Here is a 20,497-nt window from a genome sequence, read left to right as displayed (position 1 = left end):
AGATATGAAAGAGCATTAAAGGCCACTAATATCCTGAAGATTGTTAAAAGTACATAAAACTAATACTATATATAAATGTATACTGATACTATATATGACTATATGTAAAAATATGGTTGAGGTCCAAGCTGACTACATACTGTATATAATATTAAAGACAACTTTACTCTGTAGTCTTTGGCTTAACCCTCGTGTTTTGCCAGACTTCGTTTGACCATGTCTTCTTTACAGCTAGTTCCAGCACAGAAAATTCACCCAAAGCCCATGTGACACTGTAACTCACACTCACACATCTCTGCTTTAACACTTTAACTTAATAACACTCACAGAACTATAAGTCCAGACCCCATATCATGATAAATATGGCCACCATGAATTCTTATTCTATAACACACTCACGTCATATACTGTACACACACACTACTGTTACAGAGACAGGTCAACCTTCACGAATAAAAAGAGCTGATAAACAAGTTTCTTCATACTTCTCCTGGAGTGGCATGCAGTCTGGTCCATTCCCTCACCCGAAAAAATGTCACCGGTGACTTTCTTTCCTTAATAAGCACAAGATCAGATATCATCCCATGTTGTTTCTGGTTGTGCCCTTGGACAAACTTTGGCATCTGGTGTGAGACTCAAGTGCCTTGTCACACAAGTACGCTCCCAGTCCAAGGACGGCCAGAGAGAAGAAAGCAAGCGAATAGGGCAGAGATTGTTGAGTGACGGTGTAAGCCGACACCCCTCAGTTGCGCAAGCACAAAGGCTGGGCCATGCTGGCAATCCTATGAACAAAGGCTCTGCTATGTGATCGCTGGGCTGCTGATGAATTATCAACTTAATGAGGGGCAGGAAAAGCCAATTCCTTATGCACAACTGCATTGTTGAAAAAAAGACCTTTAAAAATGTACAATTATACATTTTATTATACAACCACAATTCCGCGATTTCTATCTTTTAATGGGGCAAAAAAGTTCAGTTCATATTGGCTGTGTAGTGCCGAAATGACTGTTGTATGGTAGACATTTCCAAAGGTCAAACATACACACCAATTAGCCATAACATTATTACATACTAAGTTGCTTTTGTGCTGCCAAAACAGCTCAGACCTACTGTATCAGGGCATGGACTTTACAAGACCTCTAAAAGTGTCCAGCACATCCAACAGAAGCTTGATTCGACTGAGATCTGGAAGCCAAATGAACACATTATACTCTTTTTCATTTTCTTCTAGCCATCCCTAAACAATTTTAGAGAGCCCCCGAGTGACACAGTGGTAAAGTGCTCACCCTATCATCAGGGGATCGCTGGGTGATGCTGTAACCTCTCGCAGCCGAGGGCCTAAAGAAAGCAAACTGGCGGGGTGGGATGCACTTAGTGCACTTAGTGCTTTCACATTAATCACGGCCAATCAGGGGCGTCTGTGAGCTCGAGCAAGCGGAAGGAGCAGATATGGTGTGTGAGCGAGCAGTTCGAAAGGATGCTCTCACTGACATCACGTGGTTCGGAGGAAACACGTGATAGTCTGCGGCCCTACAGGCTGAGTGGTAGTAGTAGCCTTAATGTGGAGACGCCTAGTGGTGGGGAGGAATTGGACATGACTAAATTAGGGAGAAAATCCTAAAAAAAAACATTCATTTAAAACTATTTTTGGAGTGTGAAAGTGCTACAGTAGCTCTTCTGTAGATTAATGAGCCTTGGGCATTCGTTGCTGGTTCACAGGTTGTCCTTCCTGGAACCACTTTGGTAGGTACTAGCCATTGCAGACCAGGAACAGGGATGGACCTCCGGTTTTAGTGTAATCTAGCCAACACAATTCTGCCCTTGTCAAAGTCATTCAGACCCAAATATATATATATATTTTTTTACATCAGCCTAAAGTACTGACTGGTCCACTGCTGTCCAACACATCCCCTTTGAATGTGGCATTAAATCCCTCATTATATGAGAGTTTAATTCCAGCTTCAGTAGAAATTAAACAAGTTAAAAGCTGTTATTAGTTGGTTGAATTGTTTTGTAATCTTTGAAATTATTGCTGTTGTTTTGACTTATGATGTACATTTCACACTCAGTGAATATCCCCAAAATTGTCAAGTGAAGTACCCCTAGAGTTTCTAGGTTTAACTTATTCTATAAAATGCATAACATTTTGTATGCCTAAATAATTCTGTGTATTTATAAGTTGTCACATTTAGCCATGATTTCCCAGTGACAGAGACATTTGAGACAATAAGTTTACTAATCCCAGCACTATTCAGCAATTGACCACAGACATATCACTTTTAAAATAAATAGTGCCTGATAACTGTCTATTGAAGATAAACAGATGTGCTGTTTGAGGGGAGTAACAACACAATGTAAAGTCTCTCTCTGAGTGAAGGTGTTACAATGTATTAGTGTGGACACATACACAGAGCTATGTATTGTGAGAAAACAGAATGAAGACACTGTATATGTAAGAGAAGACAGAGGAGTCTTGTAGTCTGAACCGCCTCAGCAAACTCAACTGTGCCAAAAGAACTTTGAGCTAAAAGAATCAATGAGGTACATAAACACCAATCCAACTTATACAACTACTGCACGGATGGATGGATGGATGGATGGATGGATGGATGGGTGGATGGGTGGGTGGATGGATGGATGGGTGGATGGGTGGATGGATGGATGGATGGATGGATGGACTAATAGATTTCATTGATCCAGAAGGGAATTCCAGAAAAGCAACTCACCCTGGGTGGGCATAAACCACCAACCTTTTGGTTAACTGCCTGATGAGCAAACACAGTCTTGTTTGTGTTGTTTATCTACATTCTATTCAAGTTCCGGGTTTTCAGTTTGTCTTTTTCTTTCATCTGTTGGGTTTAATGTGTTGTGGTGTTGGCTTTATGTGAGAGATTAGACCACATTCAGTATGTCCATAGTCATTGTTCATTAATGTACTTGTGTCAGGATGGTGATTAAAGACAACCTGCATTTTGCATTGTCCTTGCCAAGTTTGCTGACAGTTTTGTCTCTTAGAAATGAACTTAAGTATTAAATTTTAGTAACATTTGATTGCAAACGTTAGCACTTAAGTACGGTAACAACCCCAGGTGATGTGTATAAGGTCTGAACTCAACCACACTTCCTGGTAAGTAGTAGGCTAAGTATAAACAAAAGATGTTGACATTTTATGACACATTTGTCCTCTCACCTGTTTTAAGCAGAAGACTAAAATGTACGTCAAACAAAGACCTGTAAACACACCTGTAAAACTTACGGCAAGTAAAATATTTGGACACTGAAAAGTTTACAAAGCCTGTATGATCCCATGAGTGAGCTGTACTGCAAGTGTGAACTGACAAAACTAACAAAAATCCCAGGAAATTCAACTGAACTATATATTATGGATGAATATACAGATGGATATGAATATGTACTGTATGTATACATAAAGTTAGGTCCAAAAGTTAGTACTCTTTCTTTTAATTCTATTACACAAAAGTTTTTTGAATAAAAAAAATAATTTAAAAAGTTTGCCCCTTTTTATTAAAAAAAAATAATAATAATAATAAAGCCAAAAAGAAAATGAAAAAACATGGGAAATAATAATTACCCCCTACAGTTTGATTCAATAGCTTCCAGATCCACCTTTAGCAGCAACAAACAATTGTTTCCTTTATGACTTTATCAGTCTCTTACTGTACATCATTGTGTATGTAAGAATTCCGGCACCTTCTCTTTACAACATTTCTGAGTCATTCACTTTGGCACAGCTATCTTAAGGTGTGCTTCAGATCATTGTCCTATTGCATGACCCCATTTCGACCAAGGTGTAGCTTTGGATATAGGCATAACATTCGCCTCCAAAGTACTTTGGTATACACAAGGTGTCCCGGTTTGGGCAAACAAGCCCAAATTATCACCCTCCTCCGTTGTGCTTGTTTGGTTTTTTTGTGCTAAGCATTAAGACCGAACAATGCCACTTTGGTCTCATCTATCCACAAAAAATTGTTCCAGAAGTCTTGTGGTTTGTTCAGATGCAGTTTTATGAATCACAGGTGTGCTTCCATGTTCTTTTTAGATAGATAGGCTTTCTCCTAGAAACTCTTCCAAACAAACCATACTTGTTCATTCTTCTTCTAATTGTACTGACATGGACTTGGACATTTAATATGCCCCCTTGAGGCTTGTAGGGTCTAAGATGTAGCTTTTTTTTGTATTTCTCTAAGCATTGCATGGCTTGAATGTGCTGGGATGTCCACTCCTGGGAAGACTGGCAACTGGCTTGATTGCTTTCCACTTGTGAATAATCTTTCTCACGATAGAACAATAAACTCCAAATTGTTTGCCAATGGTTTTACAACCCTTTTTAGATTGATGGGGAGCAACAATTTGACATTGTGTTACCACACACCTGAATGCTCCAGACCACCAGACAAAATCTTCTGCATTTATAGAGCTCTGTACACCTGCTGATGATCAACTGATCAAAAGTTGATGAATAGCAGCACCAGGCTGCAACTTGAGGAAGCACAGAAGTTACTTAGTATTGCCCACCTGTGTGTTTTTTTCTTTTTAGCTTCATTTTGTTTAGTTTCATGGTACAGTAAAAAAGTTACATGGTGCTGTTCATCTGAGCTCGTTATTTGCCTAATATTTACAACCAGTATAATCAGCTAATTAAAACAAACTTTTTAACATGACTATAGATGGATGGATGGATGGATGAATAAATTAATAGATGGATGGATGGATGCATACATAGGACCAGATAAGACTAGATTAACAGAGGAAAATGTGGCAGCCTGGCACCTGGTGAAGCGTCTCCGTCGAGCAGGTTGTCATCCTCTGTGGTGTGGAAGTCCATGATGACGCCAGCGCCATCGAGCAGCTCCTCGTCACTGCTGGCGCTGGTGATGCTGTTGTAGCTGTTCCTGCAGTAGCCTCTGTTAAACAGCTGCTCCGACTCCATTTAGATGTGTAATGCCCTGAGAACCCCAACACACACAACCATACACATTTAAGACTTAAGATATTAAGGTTTATACTTTTAAGGACTGTTTAAAGGAAACTTGTGACAGTCAGGGGCTCTCATTCTATGCTAAAGTCCCTCGATCCTCTTTTTTATTGATATGGTTAAAAATACAAATAGTGTAATATTAATTCCTGATCTGTACACTGACAACTAATAACTCACTTGAGCTCTTTCTAATTCTTGTCTGTGACAATGTTTTGTTAGTGTGAGTGACTGGTGAGTTATTTGTCCGATTTATCAACTGTTCAAAGTATGAAGGATGTATTTAAAGCAGGTTATGAAATAATACAGTGCAATACCATGCTATTAAATTCAGTGTCGTGTAAGAGTAGAAATTCATGTAAAAGAAAATAATCTTTGAAGACTAAGACTTCTTCACACAAGCAATCTTCAAAGACAAAATATTAATAGACATAATATGAAAATCTCTCTCTCTCTGTCTCTCAGAGCACAATGAGGCTGCTCTGGTCTAAAAATAACTACACAGAGAAGCACCCAGTGGCATCAAGTGATTTTTTGCAACTTAATCTATCTATCAGAGAAGGGAGAAACACAAATATGGTGTACAAAGCAGTAGTGACAAAAATATTAATTTTTAAAGCTTTTGCAAACTTATACCAACTGGCACTTGAATTCTTTTGACTCCACTTTGTAAAAGTCGCTATATAAATACAAATTACAATTTGCCTTTTTTTTGGCACTTTCACTGGTACACAAGGTGATGTCCCACTTTAGAAGTGTCTGCATCACAAGCACAAGCCACGCGAGCAGGTGCTGCTCTCTCAATTTCCAATGAAGTCAATCCACTTCCTCGTCACCTGATTTACACCGAGGTTAGATTTTCACAGAGTCAGTCAGGTAACAGATGCCAGCTAGGAATGGTTATAGTTTGTAAGTTGCATGCGTCGGTTTTTCATATCAGCACTTTTTCCTGTAAAAAAGAAATCTCTGTGTTCTCATGGCGGAGACTATTTTCTGCCACTCCACTCCGGTAAACAGTTATTCCACAGTAAACTGCACTTGTAAGCCTTCTTTCACATATTCATGATGATCGGAATCATGAGTTCTTTTAAAAAGCTTAAAAACGACAAAGAACAACATTCTCTGAACACAGAACATTCTTAAAATTTAATATATAATAATGTCATTATTTAAAACTGCTAAAGCTCAGGTCTGATATTTAGATCATATTTAAAGCGCTTACAGTTAATTCAGCGGGATGAAAAGTGAGTCAATATTCATCACCAAGTCTCTCTGTGGCTGTAATCTCTCAGCTTATTGCTGTCTGCCTCTTGGGGAAGATTATTGCCCTAACCCTCCTTCTCTCTCTCTCTCTTCACAATTCCTCTGAAGATGGACCATGACTCATCACATGAGGCCTTACAGTCACAAGCCTTGGCTGGAATGAGTTCAATTAGATTAACATAAATAATTCTACCATGCACAACACCAACTTTATGAACTTGAAGCTTTCATGCCGATCTTGTGATCAACTTTTTTCCCCCTCCAAAGGCTTTTGCTCAGGCCAGATATGATTACATACAGGATACAGTGCGAGGATTGGAAATTATGTAACATTATAGGTTTTTGAAAGGCTAGGTGAAGAACATGGCTTCTAGATGTTTCAACACAAAATCAAAAATGTAAATACAATTCAATTCTACAGTATGTGATATGCATTACATTTATAATAACAGACACTGTCACAAAGCAGCTTTACAGAAGTCTAGATGAAAATTCATAAGCATAATGAACAAACCACAAGCAACAGTGGCAAGAAACATCATGGACAAACTCAACTCTACTGTATAGTGGACTTGTAAACCATTACAGTAGATATTACAGTGTTAAAAGAGTGATCAGTTTAAGCACAACATGGAAAACAACATGTACTGTAGGAGGTTGGTGTTTAAATGATCACAGCATCATGGCACAGCAGCAATTATGTACAAATGTACAGTACACTAAGCAGGTCAGATTATTCACAGAAGAAAAGCTAGGCTTGGGAATAAACAGTTTTGGTAAAATGCAAATAAAACAAACTAAGTGCATGAAGGTAAAAGAGTTCCATATACTGTACTGTAGGGTTCAATTTTTAGAAATGTTCTCTGTAAGTAAAGATTTCTATGTCTATGGTCATCATTTGATTGTATACACAATAACAGTGTGGCTGTAAAGGATAACAAACATATAAACATCACCATCCCATCATAAAAACTCCTTAACCTCTTTTCAATGTATTTACATTTAATTACATTATCAGACTCAAGATCACTTTGTCATCTTCCTTAATTCATTTAACTATGGGGAAAAACATGATTGCCCTGCCCACAGCCTGACAAAAAAAAAAAAACAGCATTAGCTCGATCGTGCAAAGTTTTATTTTAAATTATATTATATTTTGTGTTACAACCATTCAAAAGTAGAAAACGAGTGTCCTTTTTTTTCACATTGTAGCTAGCTATAACTGGCCATAATGCTCTGACAAGCGACAGTTACACTACTGTAAATCTACATATATATATATATATATATATATATATATATATATATATATATATATATATATACACACACACACAAAATACCGCCGTCAGTTGACTAGTTTATTTTTAAATATCATTAATATTCATGGGCACCATCTTCACAAATACCATGTGACAATTTACCATTTAATTGAGCAGCACATATCTCATATAATTAATTCCCACCATATAGGATGAAAATGCGTAAATAGTTCAGTGTACCGTCTACGATTATAAGGAAACAATGACGTTTTACATGACAAATGCTTTTAAAGTCTCAAAACTCAACTGAGCATGCAGGTTGAGTGGCTATTATTCATCTCTATTATAAATGTTAAAAAGGTTTTTGAAGAAATAGAGTTTGGTGTCAGTGCTGAGATACGTGAACAAAAGAATTATGATTCATATCTGATTTTTTCCCCTATTTCTACTTTTTGTATTGCCTATATTATGATATAATTTCATTGAATTCATGCATTTGTTGTTTTTTTTATTACAAACAATTTCTAGTAAAGTAGAAAGTAGCTGATGGTAAAATTTTTCACTTCACGTCTAACAGATTTTTATTAAAATATCTATAATTTTATATCCAAAATAATTATTTCAGCCTTTTTTATCATGAAGTAAAGCATTTAGTTACTTTCAAATCAATTTAAGGTTTAATAAAGGTATTATATATAGTAATGATAAGTTTTTTTATTATTTTTATTTGCAACTGTATTTTAAAGTAACCTTATTGTCCTGCTGGACCTAAACCTATATCTCCTGACACATATCATGCAGTATAGAAATGCCTTCGAGAATCATGATATGATGTTACTGTTATATTGCTCAACCCTCCCTGTAAGTGTTTCACATATTGCTCACTATATGTGTGTAGTGAACACAATTTTTTTATTAAATTAAACATTTTATTTATTTTATAAAAAAAAAAATCCTAATAGTACAAAACGCATGGAAAATGTCTTTATACTTCATAAACAAAGAACATTTCAACTGTAGTCCATTGTAAGTATAAATTTAAATTCACATTCAAAACCCAACCACAATGAATGAGTGACAAACAACTCCATCACGTCTGTGTATCTCAGAGCAAACACACAAGTACCTGAATTACCCTTTCAGCACAACGCTTTTCCTTACACAACACTGAAAATGTAGAAATTTATTTAAGCAATAGATCTGAGGTCAGTAAAATCACTGAGGCTTTAGTCACCATTTACACTTTATTGAAATCCACTCAGGGACACGAGGTCTGTCCTGCCATGTATTCAGAGGACACATCATCAGCAACAATCTCCACCGTGAGGGATGTTCATTTCACCATGGCAACCCATGGGCAGTCAGGAGGAGAGAATGAGAAAAGGTGTATAGAGGGATTAGAGAGGCGCCTGATAAAGCGAGGCAGCATTACACACCTCCTGATTGGGCTACGTTCTCCACCGTGCTGGAGGAACACTATCGCATTTCGCCCACGTTCATGTAGGCTTGTCATTAGTTGACAAAAAAGGAACGAGTCTGAGAAACCACGGTTGGATTTTGACTGAAATGTGAGAATGCGGTCAACCTTATCATGCAATCTTTATGCTGTTTCCGGGGCTGAGACTGACAGTGTTGTAAATCATCAAACAAAAACTCAGCCCACCTGCTGGCATGGATGTATGACCTAGGTCAGAGATGAATCAGCACCATCTGAATACCACCATCAGCATGTCTAATAATCAGATACTATGAGTGTAATGATGCAATATTTAATACAATATGGTGGTATGGTGATATACAATATACAATATAGCAAATATTAACACTAACCGAAGATCTCTGTTAGGTTTTCATTTTCATAATGATATAGCGAAACAGAACTGGAATCTAACTAACCATTTCTGGCACTGAAAAAGGAGAATGCATTTTGTGACCCACAAAAGTCTGTTGGGACTCTAAAGGAGGTGTGACTGACATCACACAGCTCTCTGCAGCTCAAACATGTTTTTAATCTCGCCTTCTATAACCTTTCCAGCTATCCAATTGAGTGCTTACTTGTACTGGATATGATATATGTTGCACTATAAAAAAAAATTAACATGCATTACAAAATTGATCCAAAACAGTACACACAAATAAGACACATGCAAGAAATATTAAAGCTTTATTTGAATGCAATGAAAACTTAAATTTATGCTGGAACGTTTAATAAACTTTTCAACTTTAAAAAAAGTTTTTAGAATTCCAACTAGTGAACTACTTTGGTCTAAGACAAAGCTGTAAATTTAAGCTTTCTCAAATAAATGTAAAATTAGAGATACTGTAGGACTGACACAATTCCTAATATTGATATCAAGATTGTTGTTGCTCTTGTTTGCACATTTGCACGTGCACTTTATGTTGTCTGTAAAACCTGTAGATAGTCTTGCTTAGCTAGTTAGTTTTTCTTAATTTATGTTGTAATTTATGTTAGGTCTATCTGTCTTGTCTCCGCTAGCCAGCTAACTAGGCCTCCTAGCTAGCTAGTTTAGTTTTTTTGTTAATTTATGTTGTAAGTTTATGTTGCATGTAGCCCCTTGGTCTTGGAGGAACGTTGTTTCGTTTCACTGTGTACTAACTGTATATGGTTGAAGTGACAATAAAGCCTACTTGAACTTGAACTTGAAGAAAAGACCAACAATCATGGCAGATGGTAGAAAAAGGAAATGAATACAGTACAATTCATTAAACCATCCCAAAGATTACAACAGGCTTTAAAAATATTTGGAACTGAAATATTTTTATTGCAAATATAATTTTTACTTAAATTATGATTATTACATTTACAGTGTTGGGCATCGGTGGTTTAGTAGTAGGTTTTTCACCTGTCATGCCAAACCCCAGGTTCACATCACAGCCAATGCCCTACAACCTTGGATAAAAGCCTGGATAAAAATGGGAGGGTTGGATCAGAAAGGGCATCCAGCGTAAAAACCTGTGCCAAAAATAACAAACGCGTGGATCAGATGATCCGCTGTGGTGAGCAGCTGAAAAGGACAACAGCAATTAGATTTAAAACGTCAATTATTTTTCTTGTTAGTGGTCTTGGTTAAGTCAAGTTAAATTAGCTGAAACACTGAAAAAATGTTTCAGGTAAAAAATGTTAAAATCTTAGATTTCTTTTTAAAAAATTATATTGGATTGGCATAAACATCAGCTGACACCTAACATTTCAGTATCTGTACCAGAAAAAAAAAATCAAATAAAAGAAAAATCTAATTAAAGTGTTAACAGTAACTTTGCATTGGGCTTCCCACATACAACCAGCTGATTGTGGATTATTTCTTTAAAACAACATTAGGTTTCCACAAAAGACCACCAAACTTCACACCAAACCATTATCAGAAGCACAGCACACATGATGCACTAAAGAATAGGTAATGCATTTTGGTGGAAAAACTTCTGAATTTCTATGGCAACCGGAGAAGCCTGAGAAGCCTGCTCGAAACAAAATAGACACTCAACAAGAATGTTAATAAAAAAGCATTTTTCTCTAAAACCACTCACTTCTTTTAGCATGGAACTTAATAAACCTACAGATTAAATAAACTTAAATACATAAATCTCTTGATTAAGTTGAATGTCAAATTGGTTGTTCAAAATAAGTCAGGAAGCTTCAACACGGTATTGTGTACATAGATGTGCTGGATTTTCCCTGTTTGTTATTTTGTAATTATGTTCCTATTGTGCATGAATGTGCGGCCTAATCAGAGCTTACACAAGACATTTCTTATACTCCAATTATCCATGTGTTGTGTTTATGTTATCAGCAGGTTCCCCAAGACAAACTCTTTCTGCTCCTGCAGAGCAGTATCCAGCTTTCCTCCTACTACACTATACATCTCTTTATGTGTACTATATATATATATATATATATATATATATATACACACTCGACTCGTTACTTTTCTAACCATTTATTCAACACATGCCAGAAAAATGCAGCCAGTGGATCTACAACATGACTGTGTTTCACCAATCAGCCACAATAACAATAACCAAATATAGTCAAACCCGTGGTAGACAGCGAAGGAAACATGTTACGGTTAGTTTAGCTGTTTTATTTAATGTTGTAATGTTAAAATATATAATTAGCAAATAAACTAGAGGCTAATAAAATAAAAAACTTTCTTACATTTGTTCTGCTGGACACCGTTTATGGTAAAGTGAGACCTCTTGTACTGTACATACTGTATGTTATGTTATGTTACTAATGTTATGTTTCATCTGCTAAGCCATTTGGAGGGCAACTAAATATACAGTATATCTTACACTGGAAATAGTTTACACTGCTTAAACATACATAGGTTACCTACAGTAGGTATTTGTGTCAAAAGCTTTATTGTGTGGAAACAGTGAGATTAGGGAATTTGTGTTTCTTAATTTGCCATTTTGTAAATATTTAGTTTTATTCAATTATTTCATTTTATTTATTTCATTATTTAAAAATGTCAGAATTTGTACATTATTTTATCATTTTGTTCAAAAAAATCGGACTTTACGATGCAACAGTTACACAGTACTTGAGTATGTTTTCACCAAATACTTTTTACTATTACTTGAGTAATATTTTGGATGACTACTTTTTACTATTACTTGAGTAATATTATTTTAAAGTACAGCTACTCTTACTTGAGTACAGTTTTTGGCTTCTCTACCCATCTCTGTTTAAATTGCAATATGTGTCAGGCCTAACTATACATCACTCACAGTTGATTGCTTTTTAATACTCCAAAGAGCAACAATGAGCAATGTGGCAGCTTCTAAATTGAAGACTAAATGTTTTAGCGAGATTGAGTCCTAAAGGGCATTATGATCATCCTATGACTACAGAATTCAATCTCACTTACAGTCCTTGCACACTTTTCATAAATATTAAAGTGTATTTGTGAGCTGTAAAGTGGCTTGTGTGTACAGAGAGGCACACCTCGATACTTGTCTAAACCCACACATGAATCATGGAAGTACTCGTCTATTTCAAGCCAATATTGTCACAATATGCTTAAAAAGACTATGCATCACAGAAATTTAGCACTATGTAAATCTTTGTTAAAGCAGACCTAATGAAATTCCGTCACCAGGATTCAGTCACCTTTTATAAACAAAATTCATGCCTCACAGGATACAGGTGGAAATGTTGCCCTGGAATGGGTGTTAAATACGCTAAATATAAAAGTGACATGACAAAAACAGCAGAATTTGATGATGAAACAATAAAAATCTAGACAGATAAAGTGATCAAAAAGTGCATACGGATAATAATATAATAATAACAGACCAATAGACAGATGAACTTAAGTGTTTAAAAAATCTAACAAGGGCCAGGAGATTTATATATTCCAAGATAACGTAGAGGAGTATGTGCTACAGATATTTAATGGGTCTAAAGTCCTATTTCAGTTAGGTTAAGGATTTTTTTGAATATACTGTTTGTCTGTTAAGTAACGATGCTGTAATATTTCTGTGGTGATTATGATACATTTGCTTAGGACACATGATCTCTATAGATAGTGTCTTCACAATGCATACATACTCATCATGTGCACTGCATACAGTTTCTTTTAATAGAAACTGATTGTTTAAAGCATTATAAAAAGTGTTTGTTGTATAGCTTGTGGCAAGCCGGAATGGGTCAAATGACCCACAATTCTCAGTTCCAATGGGTGTTTTCATTTCCTGAGTCTTTATACTGAAGAAAAAACAGGCAGAAGCTCTTTCTCCATAAGATATAGCGCAACATGTCAGTTTGGATATAGTGGAATCCTATTAAAATGAATCATGGAGCCAGGGTCAAATTAAATCATGACCACACCTACCAGTGTTTACAGCACAGAAGGCAAAACATGGTGTGCAGTCAATATTACATTACTGACATTACACTACCCCCATCACTCCCTAGCTGAAACGACAGTGGTGGTCACAAGTATTAAGAAAACATACGCCATGTATTATAGTTCTCTCTGTGCACAACACATGTAATGTCACCAATCTGTTACAATCACCTGGTTTTGTTAATGGATGGAACAAATATGTGGCACGACTTTTACTTTCTGAAGCTGTGGTGTCTACCTTTGCACAAAAACTCCTAAAACTAGGAGTACCTGGAGGAAACCCACCAAGCACAGGGAGAACATGCAAACTCCATGCACACTGACCCTGAGGTGGGAATCAAACCCGGACTGCGGAAATGCAAAGCCACAGTGATAACCACTATGCCATTCCACCACTGATGAGAAGGTCCCAGATTCAAACCTTAGCAGCACCAAGTTGCCACTGTTGGACCCCTATGCAAGGCCCTTATCCCTTAACTGCATAACGTTAACATCCCATTATACATCCAAGTCATTTTAGATAAGTGCATCTGCCAAATGCCATCAAATGTAAGAGTAAGATGGCAAATTATTCATATTATCTTGATTGTCGATATTGAAAAAAAATTTTTTTATTCATTTGGCTACCCATATACAATACACATTTACTGGATAGAGCTTAAAATTCATCCCTTTGCTATTTAATGCCATATAAAATGGAAAACACACTTTCTTTCGTTTTTTTATTGGGCAAATCTTTGGAAATCTCAGCTGTAGCTGTTTGCAAAATTTCTAATTCTAGCAGTTTTAAACAAATAACAGCAAATCCAAGAAAGGGTTAAATCACCATAGTTAATGGCACCACAGTGAAGCCCAGATCACGTGATCACGTGACAGCCCAGCCAGAGCAGAGGATGAAGATCAGGATGTTTATCATTGTATAACTTTAAACACGTAACACCTGAGCAAGGGAACACTTGCGCGCGCGTGTGTGTGTGTGTGTGTGTGTGTGCCGATCAAGTTGAACACACTGAGCTCAGCTGAGACTCATTGCGTAACATAAATCTCTGTTTAACTCATACAACATGTCTCAGTTTACAGTGTAACACATGAACGTGCAGGACATAATGTGGTGTATAAAGTGTGTACAATCAGCTGTGTAACGATGTTATTACACACTTGTGTGAGCTCATGGCCTGATCTAAACACATTAACAAACAATCTGCAGAATAAACTGGCGTTTTTAGTTAACTTATATGTAGAATAAATATAATAACTATTATTATCTACATGCATCAGACTGTCAGCTGATCTGCACAAGCTAACAGTGACATTACACACACACACACACACACACACACACACACACACACACACAAACAGGTCGTGTGCAAAACGAAAGGAATGTATTTTACCTCGACAGAGCATCGGGTTGAATCATGCTTTCACCAAACCAAAGAGCAGCCCCACAACATCCTCTGTAATGGGATCTGACATTGTTTCTCCTGCTTTTGGTGTTGATGCTGCTATGATTCTTATTTCTTCCTTAACTCCGGTGGCTGTCAATGACATCACTTCCGGTGTGTTTTATCCTCTCTGCTTCCTCCTGCTGGAACGTGTGGCGTTTCTAGAAGCGTTGAAACGCTGTAGAATAAACGCGCGCGCAACCTGCTGTTATGGGGAAATAATCAGGAACAGTTTCACCACAGCTAAAGATAATCTGATCAGCTTTGATGTAATCAGTGATATTATTTCAGGTCGAAGCAAACGTACATGTCTTTCTGCAACAAAGTTACTAATAAAAATAAAAAACTAGACAATACTGTAATTTCACAAAATTTTGTTTGGTGTATTGTTTCCCGCTAACTTTCGGAAATTGTGCAAAATTGTACGAAATTGTACCAAGTTCAGGAAAGTTTTAGAATTTACTGTCATTTCATCCTATTATAAGAAATGGGAAAGAAAGGATGTAGAAAAACTTATGTTTACATCTTGTTTACACTAAGTTGTACTTATTTCATCATCAGTCCAACACATTGCCTGTTCAGTAATCAGAGAGAAAATCACAGATGTGGAATCGAAAAGGTAAATTGGATAAAGATGTAACTGTTCATAACATAGCCTTCACCCAACAGTTTTGCGTGACATAACAGACTTATCAGATTTTATAATACAATAATGCTGTGATATATAATTAATATTTTATAATGACACACTCACTTAAGACTTGTTTATCAAAGAAGAAGCCAATCGGACTTTCTTTTTAAAAACAAAGACTTGAAAAAAAATTATTACAATTTATTAAGCTGAACACTTGAACACTTTATAGAGGGGTTAACCAATGAAACTGAAACACTGGCCAATTTAGTGTTGGAGGTTTCATGGCTAAATTTAACCAGCCTGGTAGTCAATCTTCATTGATTGCACATTCCGCCAGTAATAGAACAGTTTTGCTTAAAATATTGCAATGCACACAACATTATGGGTGACAGTTTAGAGTTCAAATGAGGAAGAATTGTTGGTGCGCGTCTCTCTGGTGCATCTGAGATCGAGACCCCAAGTCTTTGTGATGTATTAAGAGCCACGGTATCCAGGGTAATGTCAGCATACCACCAAGAAGGACGAACCACATCCAACAGAAGTAACTGTGGACGCAAGAGGAAGCTGTCTGAAAGGGATGTCGGGGTGCTAACCTGGATTGTACTAAAAAAAATAATAATAATAAAACAACTGCCCAACTCACTGCAGAATTAAATGTGCACTTCAACTCTTCTGTTTCCAAAAAACAGTTTGTCGTGAGCTCCACAGGGTCAATGTACATGGCCAGGATGCTATAACCAAACATTTGGTTACTCGTGCCAATTCCAAACATCGGTTTCAATGATGCCAGCAGCAAAAATCTTGGGCTGTGAACGATGTGAAACGTATTGCTCTCTGATGAGTCCACCTTCACTGTCTTTCCCAAATCCAGGAGAGTTACAGTGTGAAGAAGCCCCAAAGAATCGTACTACCCAGACATTTGCTTACCCAGAATAAAGCATGGGGGTGAATCAGTGAAGGTTTGATTTGCAAAATCATGGCATTCCCTAGGCCCAATACAAGTACAATACAATACAAGTGCTAGATGCCATCACTGCCAAGGACTACCAAATCATTCTGGAGGACCATGTGCACCCAATAGTTCAAACATTGTATCCTGAAGGCGGTGTCGTGTATCAGGATGATAATGCACCAATACACACAGTAAGACTGGTGACAGAGTGGCTTGATGAATATGAAAGTGTGAAGTTGAACATCTACCATGGCCTGCACAGTCACCAGATCTAAATATTATTAAGCCACTTTGGGGTATTTTGGAGGAGCGAGTCAGGAAATGTTTTCCTCCACCAGCACGTAGTGACCTGGCCACTATTCTGCAAGAAGAATAGCTAAAAATACTTCTGGCCACTGTGTAGGACTTGTATCTGTCATTCCCAAGACAAATTGATGCTGTATTAGCCGCACAAGGAGGCCCTATACCATACTAATGAATTATTGTGGTCTAAAACCAAGCGTTTCAGTGTCATTGTCTAACCCCTGAGCATCTAAGCAAGTCCTTGTCATCAATGAAAAATTTCCTTTCCATTCTTCAGGAAGCTATTCACATGTCCACTCTGGTGAACTTGGAAATTAGTAGCAGTAGACATCAATAGAACTGTGTATTATGTGAAGTTATAACAATATATTGGGTTTTAATAATGTTTAACAAACATTTTAAGAAATATATTTTTAACATCAACAAGCAATAAAAAGATACTTTACATACTATAAAAGTTGTAAAGATGTAATGAAGATGAAGGGCTTTTCCACTGTAAAGACTGTTGCTTCGTCTTAGGGATGTACCCATACACCCAAGTTTTGTCACCAGTAAAGGTCCTCGGCATAAAGGGCAGGTTGTTCACAGCACACTGACTGAGTTCTTGGCTTAACGGGAGATTTGCCTGGACCGTTCTATATGACACACCGACAATGACAGCAATGTTGCAGATTGTTTTCTGACAATTATTATACACAAGTTGCTGAATGGTTTTAACATTTTTAGAGATTGAGCTAGTTGAAAGTCTTCCTGATCTCTCATCATCATCCAGTGATGTTTTTCCGCTCTCAAAGCATGTGGAACCACTCAAAACACGTCAAAAGACTCATCTTTAACTCAAATCATGTCAAATGTCTCCGTGGCAGGATTGCTGGTTACGTGTGGAATTTCATGTTCGCTCTTTGCTCTTACTTTGATGTACTTAGGATAATGTCTTTTGGCACACTGACTTGTGAATGTGGGTCTCCCTGTGACAGTGCGTGCAGCCTTGTGCTGCCATCTTTGGCATGTTACAAACCTAGTTTAAAATTTTTTTTGATACCAACTCGTATTTCCTATGAAGCCAAGATAAAGACCTCCCCCATATGACCAGTACATTCTTGATCTGTGGTATGTGAGGAATGACATGACCTTATTTATTTTTAGGAGGATCTTAATTTCTTCCAATGTCATGGCCACATTTTTTTAAGCTACAGACTCCTGGCTAGGGGCCTGGGAGACCCACTTGTATCGGAACTTAGTAAACACTAAGGACACTAACCTACTTCCCTCATCCCATTGGCATCCCTGGATAGCCAACCATTTAAGTCAGGGCCTATTACTCAACAGACAAACCCAGTCATGCTACAGCTTGGGCATCGTGCCGAGTGATTATCATTTATAGTAACCCAGGTGCTTAAACTGCAAGTAGTGTTAATGTTCACAGCAGCTTAATGCCCGCATCCACTGGTTGAACTGATACATCTCCATCTAGGGTTCCCAGTGCTCCCAAAGCTGCTCAAAGGGGATCCAATTCCCTTCCCTAGCGCCTTATGACTCAGTTGATGACCCTTTAATTGTAACTGAAAACTGCCTCCTTACAGACCCTTTGATTTTGCAATCGACCTGCTCCCTGGGTCCAACACAACCTGTTTGTCAAGCTAGAGAAGTCCCAGATCCACATAAGAATCATCTCTTTCTTGGGTTTTGTAGTCTCCATTCCTGAGCTTTGCCAATTTCTTCAGACATTTTGTCAGAAACCTCAGCGCCTTTGCAGCCCCACTCAGTCTCAAAGAACTTGAAGCCTGGTGCCCTGTCACAGCAGTGGGCCGCATAACATATGAACAAAATGTGGAAAAAGGCAAAGTCCGCCTTCTTCAGTTGCAATGCAAAGGGGAAAGCAGGGCAGCAGGTCTTCTCCACCAAGGACATCTCATTGATGGTGGATTCAAAGAAGCTGGCCCCCACGATACATTGGCCAATTCAAGAGCCTCAATAAGATTAACCTAATGACATACTGCTAGCTGGCGCTACCCTGGTCGGAAACCTGCACTTTCCACATTTTGCAGCTTAAGCCAGTACTATGCAGCACTTCAGCAAATTCATCACCCTAACCACACATTAGTGATGGGGCCCTGGCATGCATGGTCAGGCGAATCCTAGATTCATGTGTCTAGACAGCCACACAATATTTGGAGGACTGGGAGGGGTATCGTCCAGAGGTACGCTCAAAGCCTGGCACATTTTGGACCCCAAACTCTTCGGAGTGTTTCGCAATTACCGAGCAGCTGGCATGGGAACATCAGAAGGCGTCTATAGAAAGGAGGCTCCAGTAACATGGTCACTAGGCAGTGCCACCATGAAGGAAATCAAAAGAAAGCAAACGAAATGAGAAAAAAAGAGAATAGAGAAAACTGAAAGGACAAGAGAAAAAGACAAAGGAAAGAAAAGAGAAAACTGAAAAGATAAAAGAATCTTGCCTCAAAGAGATGAAGTTTTGCTGTTTGTGCTTTGTTGTAATTGTGCCCACTCATAGGAAGACTCTTTCTGTTTGAAAAAGTCTTTCTGTAAGTGCACACAATTTCTCCCACAGCTTACCTTCACTCAACTTACAATTTAAAGCCCTGCAAGGGGGCTCGTTATGAAACAGCGCTTTAATATCACGTGCCCACCTCCACTTAGACTTAAAAAAAACTTTGGAACATCAAGGCATATGGAGACTTATGAAGAATTACAAAGACTTAAAAAGACTTGTTGCTTGAAGGCAAATATTTATGAATATCTACGAAGACTTAATAATGAAACCAAAGGCTTACAAAGATTTCTTGATCAAAAAATGGTATTAATTTCCCTTGGTCAAGTGAGGAGCTGTTACATGGTAAGAGACACTGGAGGTAGGCCCGCCATCACATATGGACCCAGGAGTGGAGCATTGCACTTTGGGATCCACTTCAATAGTAGCACCTGTACACCTGAAGTTACCAAATCAGCCAAACTTATGGCAGCAGCAAAATGTATAAAATTATGAAGAAGCGGTTTAAAATGTTCACATTGAACACCAAAATGTGAAAACCAATTTTACCAAGTATTACAAAATCTGAAATAAGTTTTGGGTAAATCTGTGAATATGATAGCCTTAGAATTCTGGTCTTAGCTGACAAGAGATGGATGCAATTTAGCCTTCTGCTATTGTAGCCCATCCACTTCAATGTTTAATGTTTTATGCATACCATGATGCTTTTCTGCTCACCGTTTTGTAAAGAGTAACTACACGAGGTAATTTTTTACTGGCAGTTCAAACTAATCTGTCCATTTTCTTCTGATGTAAACTACGTGTTTGCACCCATAAAACTGACAATGTTTTGGCATTTGTTTGCCTCATTCTGTGTAAACATCAATGTCTTGACCAGAGTTTATATTGCATCATTCTGATGTTCAATGTGAAGATTGAATTAAGATCTTGACCTGTACCCGCATGATTTAATGCACTGTTTGGATAACTGAATAAATAAACAGGCATACGTTTCTTTAAAAGTGGATGATGTGTGTAAATTCCTTCTAGATTTAGTTGCCTTTCAATAATAAAGGTTATGGTCAGACAATTAGAAGGTAAGAAATTAAGATACAGGTTAAATAAATAATTGTAACATTCTACAATAAATGTACAGAATGTTATTATGTAGAATAAATTAATAATATTAAATAATAGTAAATTAATTAATAAATATTTATTTATTAATAAGATCGGTTCGGTGAGATTAAAAAGTGGCTATGTCTACTAGATAGTTGAATC

The 20,497-nt window shown here is 37.4% G+C and overlaps 1 protein-coding gene across 4 annotated transcripts in view; it reads right to left on the bottom strand.

Moving 5' to 3' along the window:
* The window catches only part of clcn3 (chloride channel 3), a 43,850-nt gene extending 28,918 nt beyond the window's left edge, over positions 1-14,932 (bottom strand). For 3 of the 4 annotated variants that reach the window (XM_053479445.1, XM_053479749.1, XM_053479587.1), the window contains exons 1-2: positions 14,786-14,932; positions 4,792-4,967 (exon numbers count right to left, since the gene is read on the bottom strand). In XM_053479445.1, coding sequence (XP_053335420.1) covers positions 4,792-4,951 — 160 coding nt within the window. In that variant the 5' untranslated portion in view covers positions 4,952-4,967; positions 14,786-14,932. Of the gene's footprint in view, positions 1-485; positions 663-4,791; positions 4,968-14,785 lie in introns of those variants that run through there. The other variant, XM_053479660.1, reaches the window with a different exon arrangement.
* Positions 14,933-20,497: the final 5,565 nt, after the last annotated feature.

The sequence above is a fragment of the Clarias gariepinus genome, chromosome 1 (assembly GCF_024256425.1).
Source record: "Clarias gariepinus isolate MV-2021 ecotype Netherlands chromosome 1, CGAR_prim_01v2, whole genome shotgun sequence".
Taxonomy (NCBI): domain Eukaryota; kingdom Metazoa; phylum Chordata; class Actinopteri; order Siluriformes; family Clariidae; genus Clarias; species Clarias gariepinus.
The sequence above is the reverse complement of the archived record's forward strand: the minus strand, read 5'-3'. Positions and strand labels throughout refer to the sequence as shown.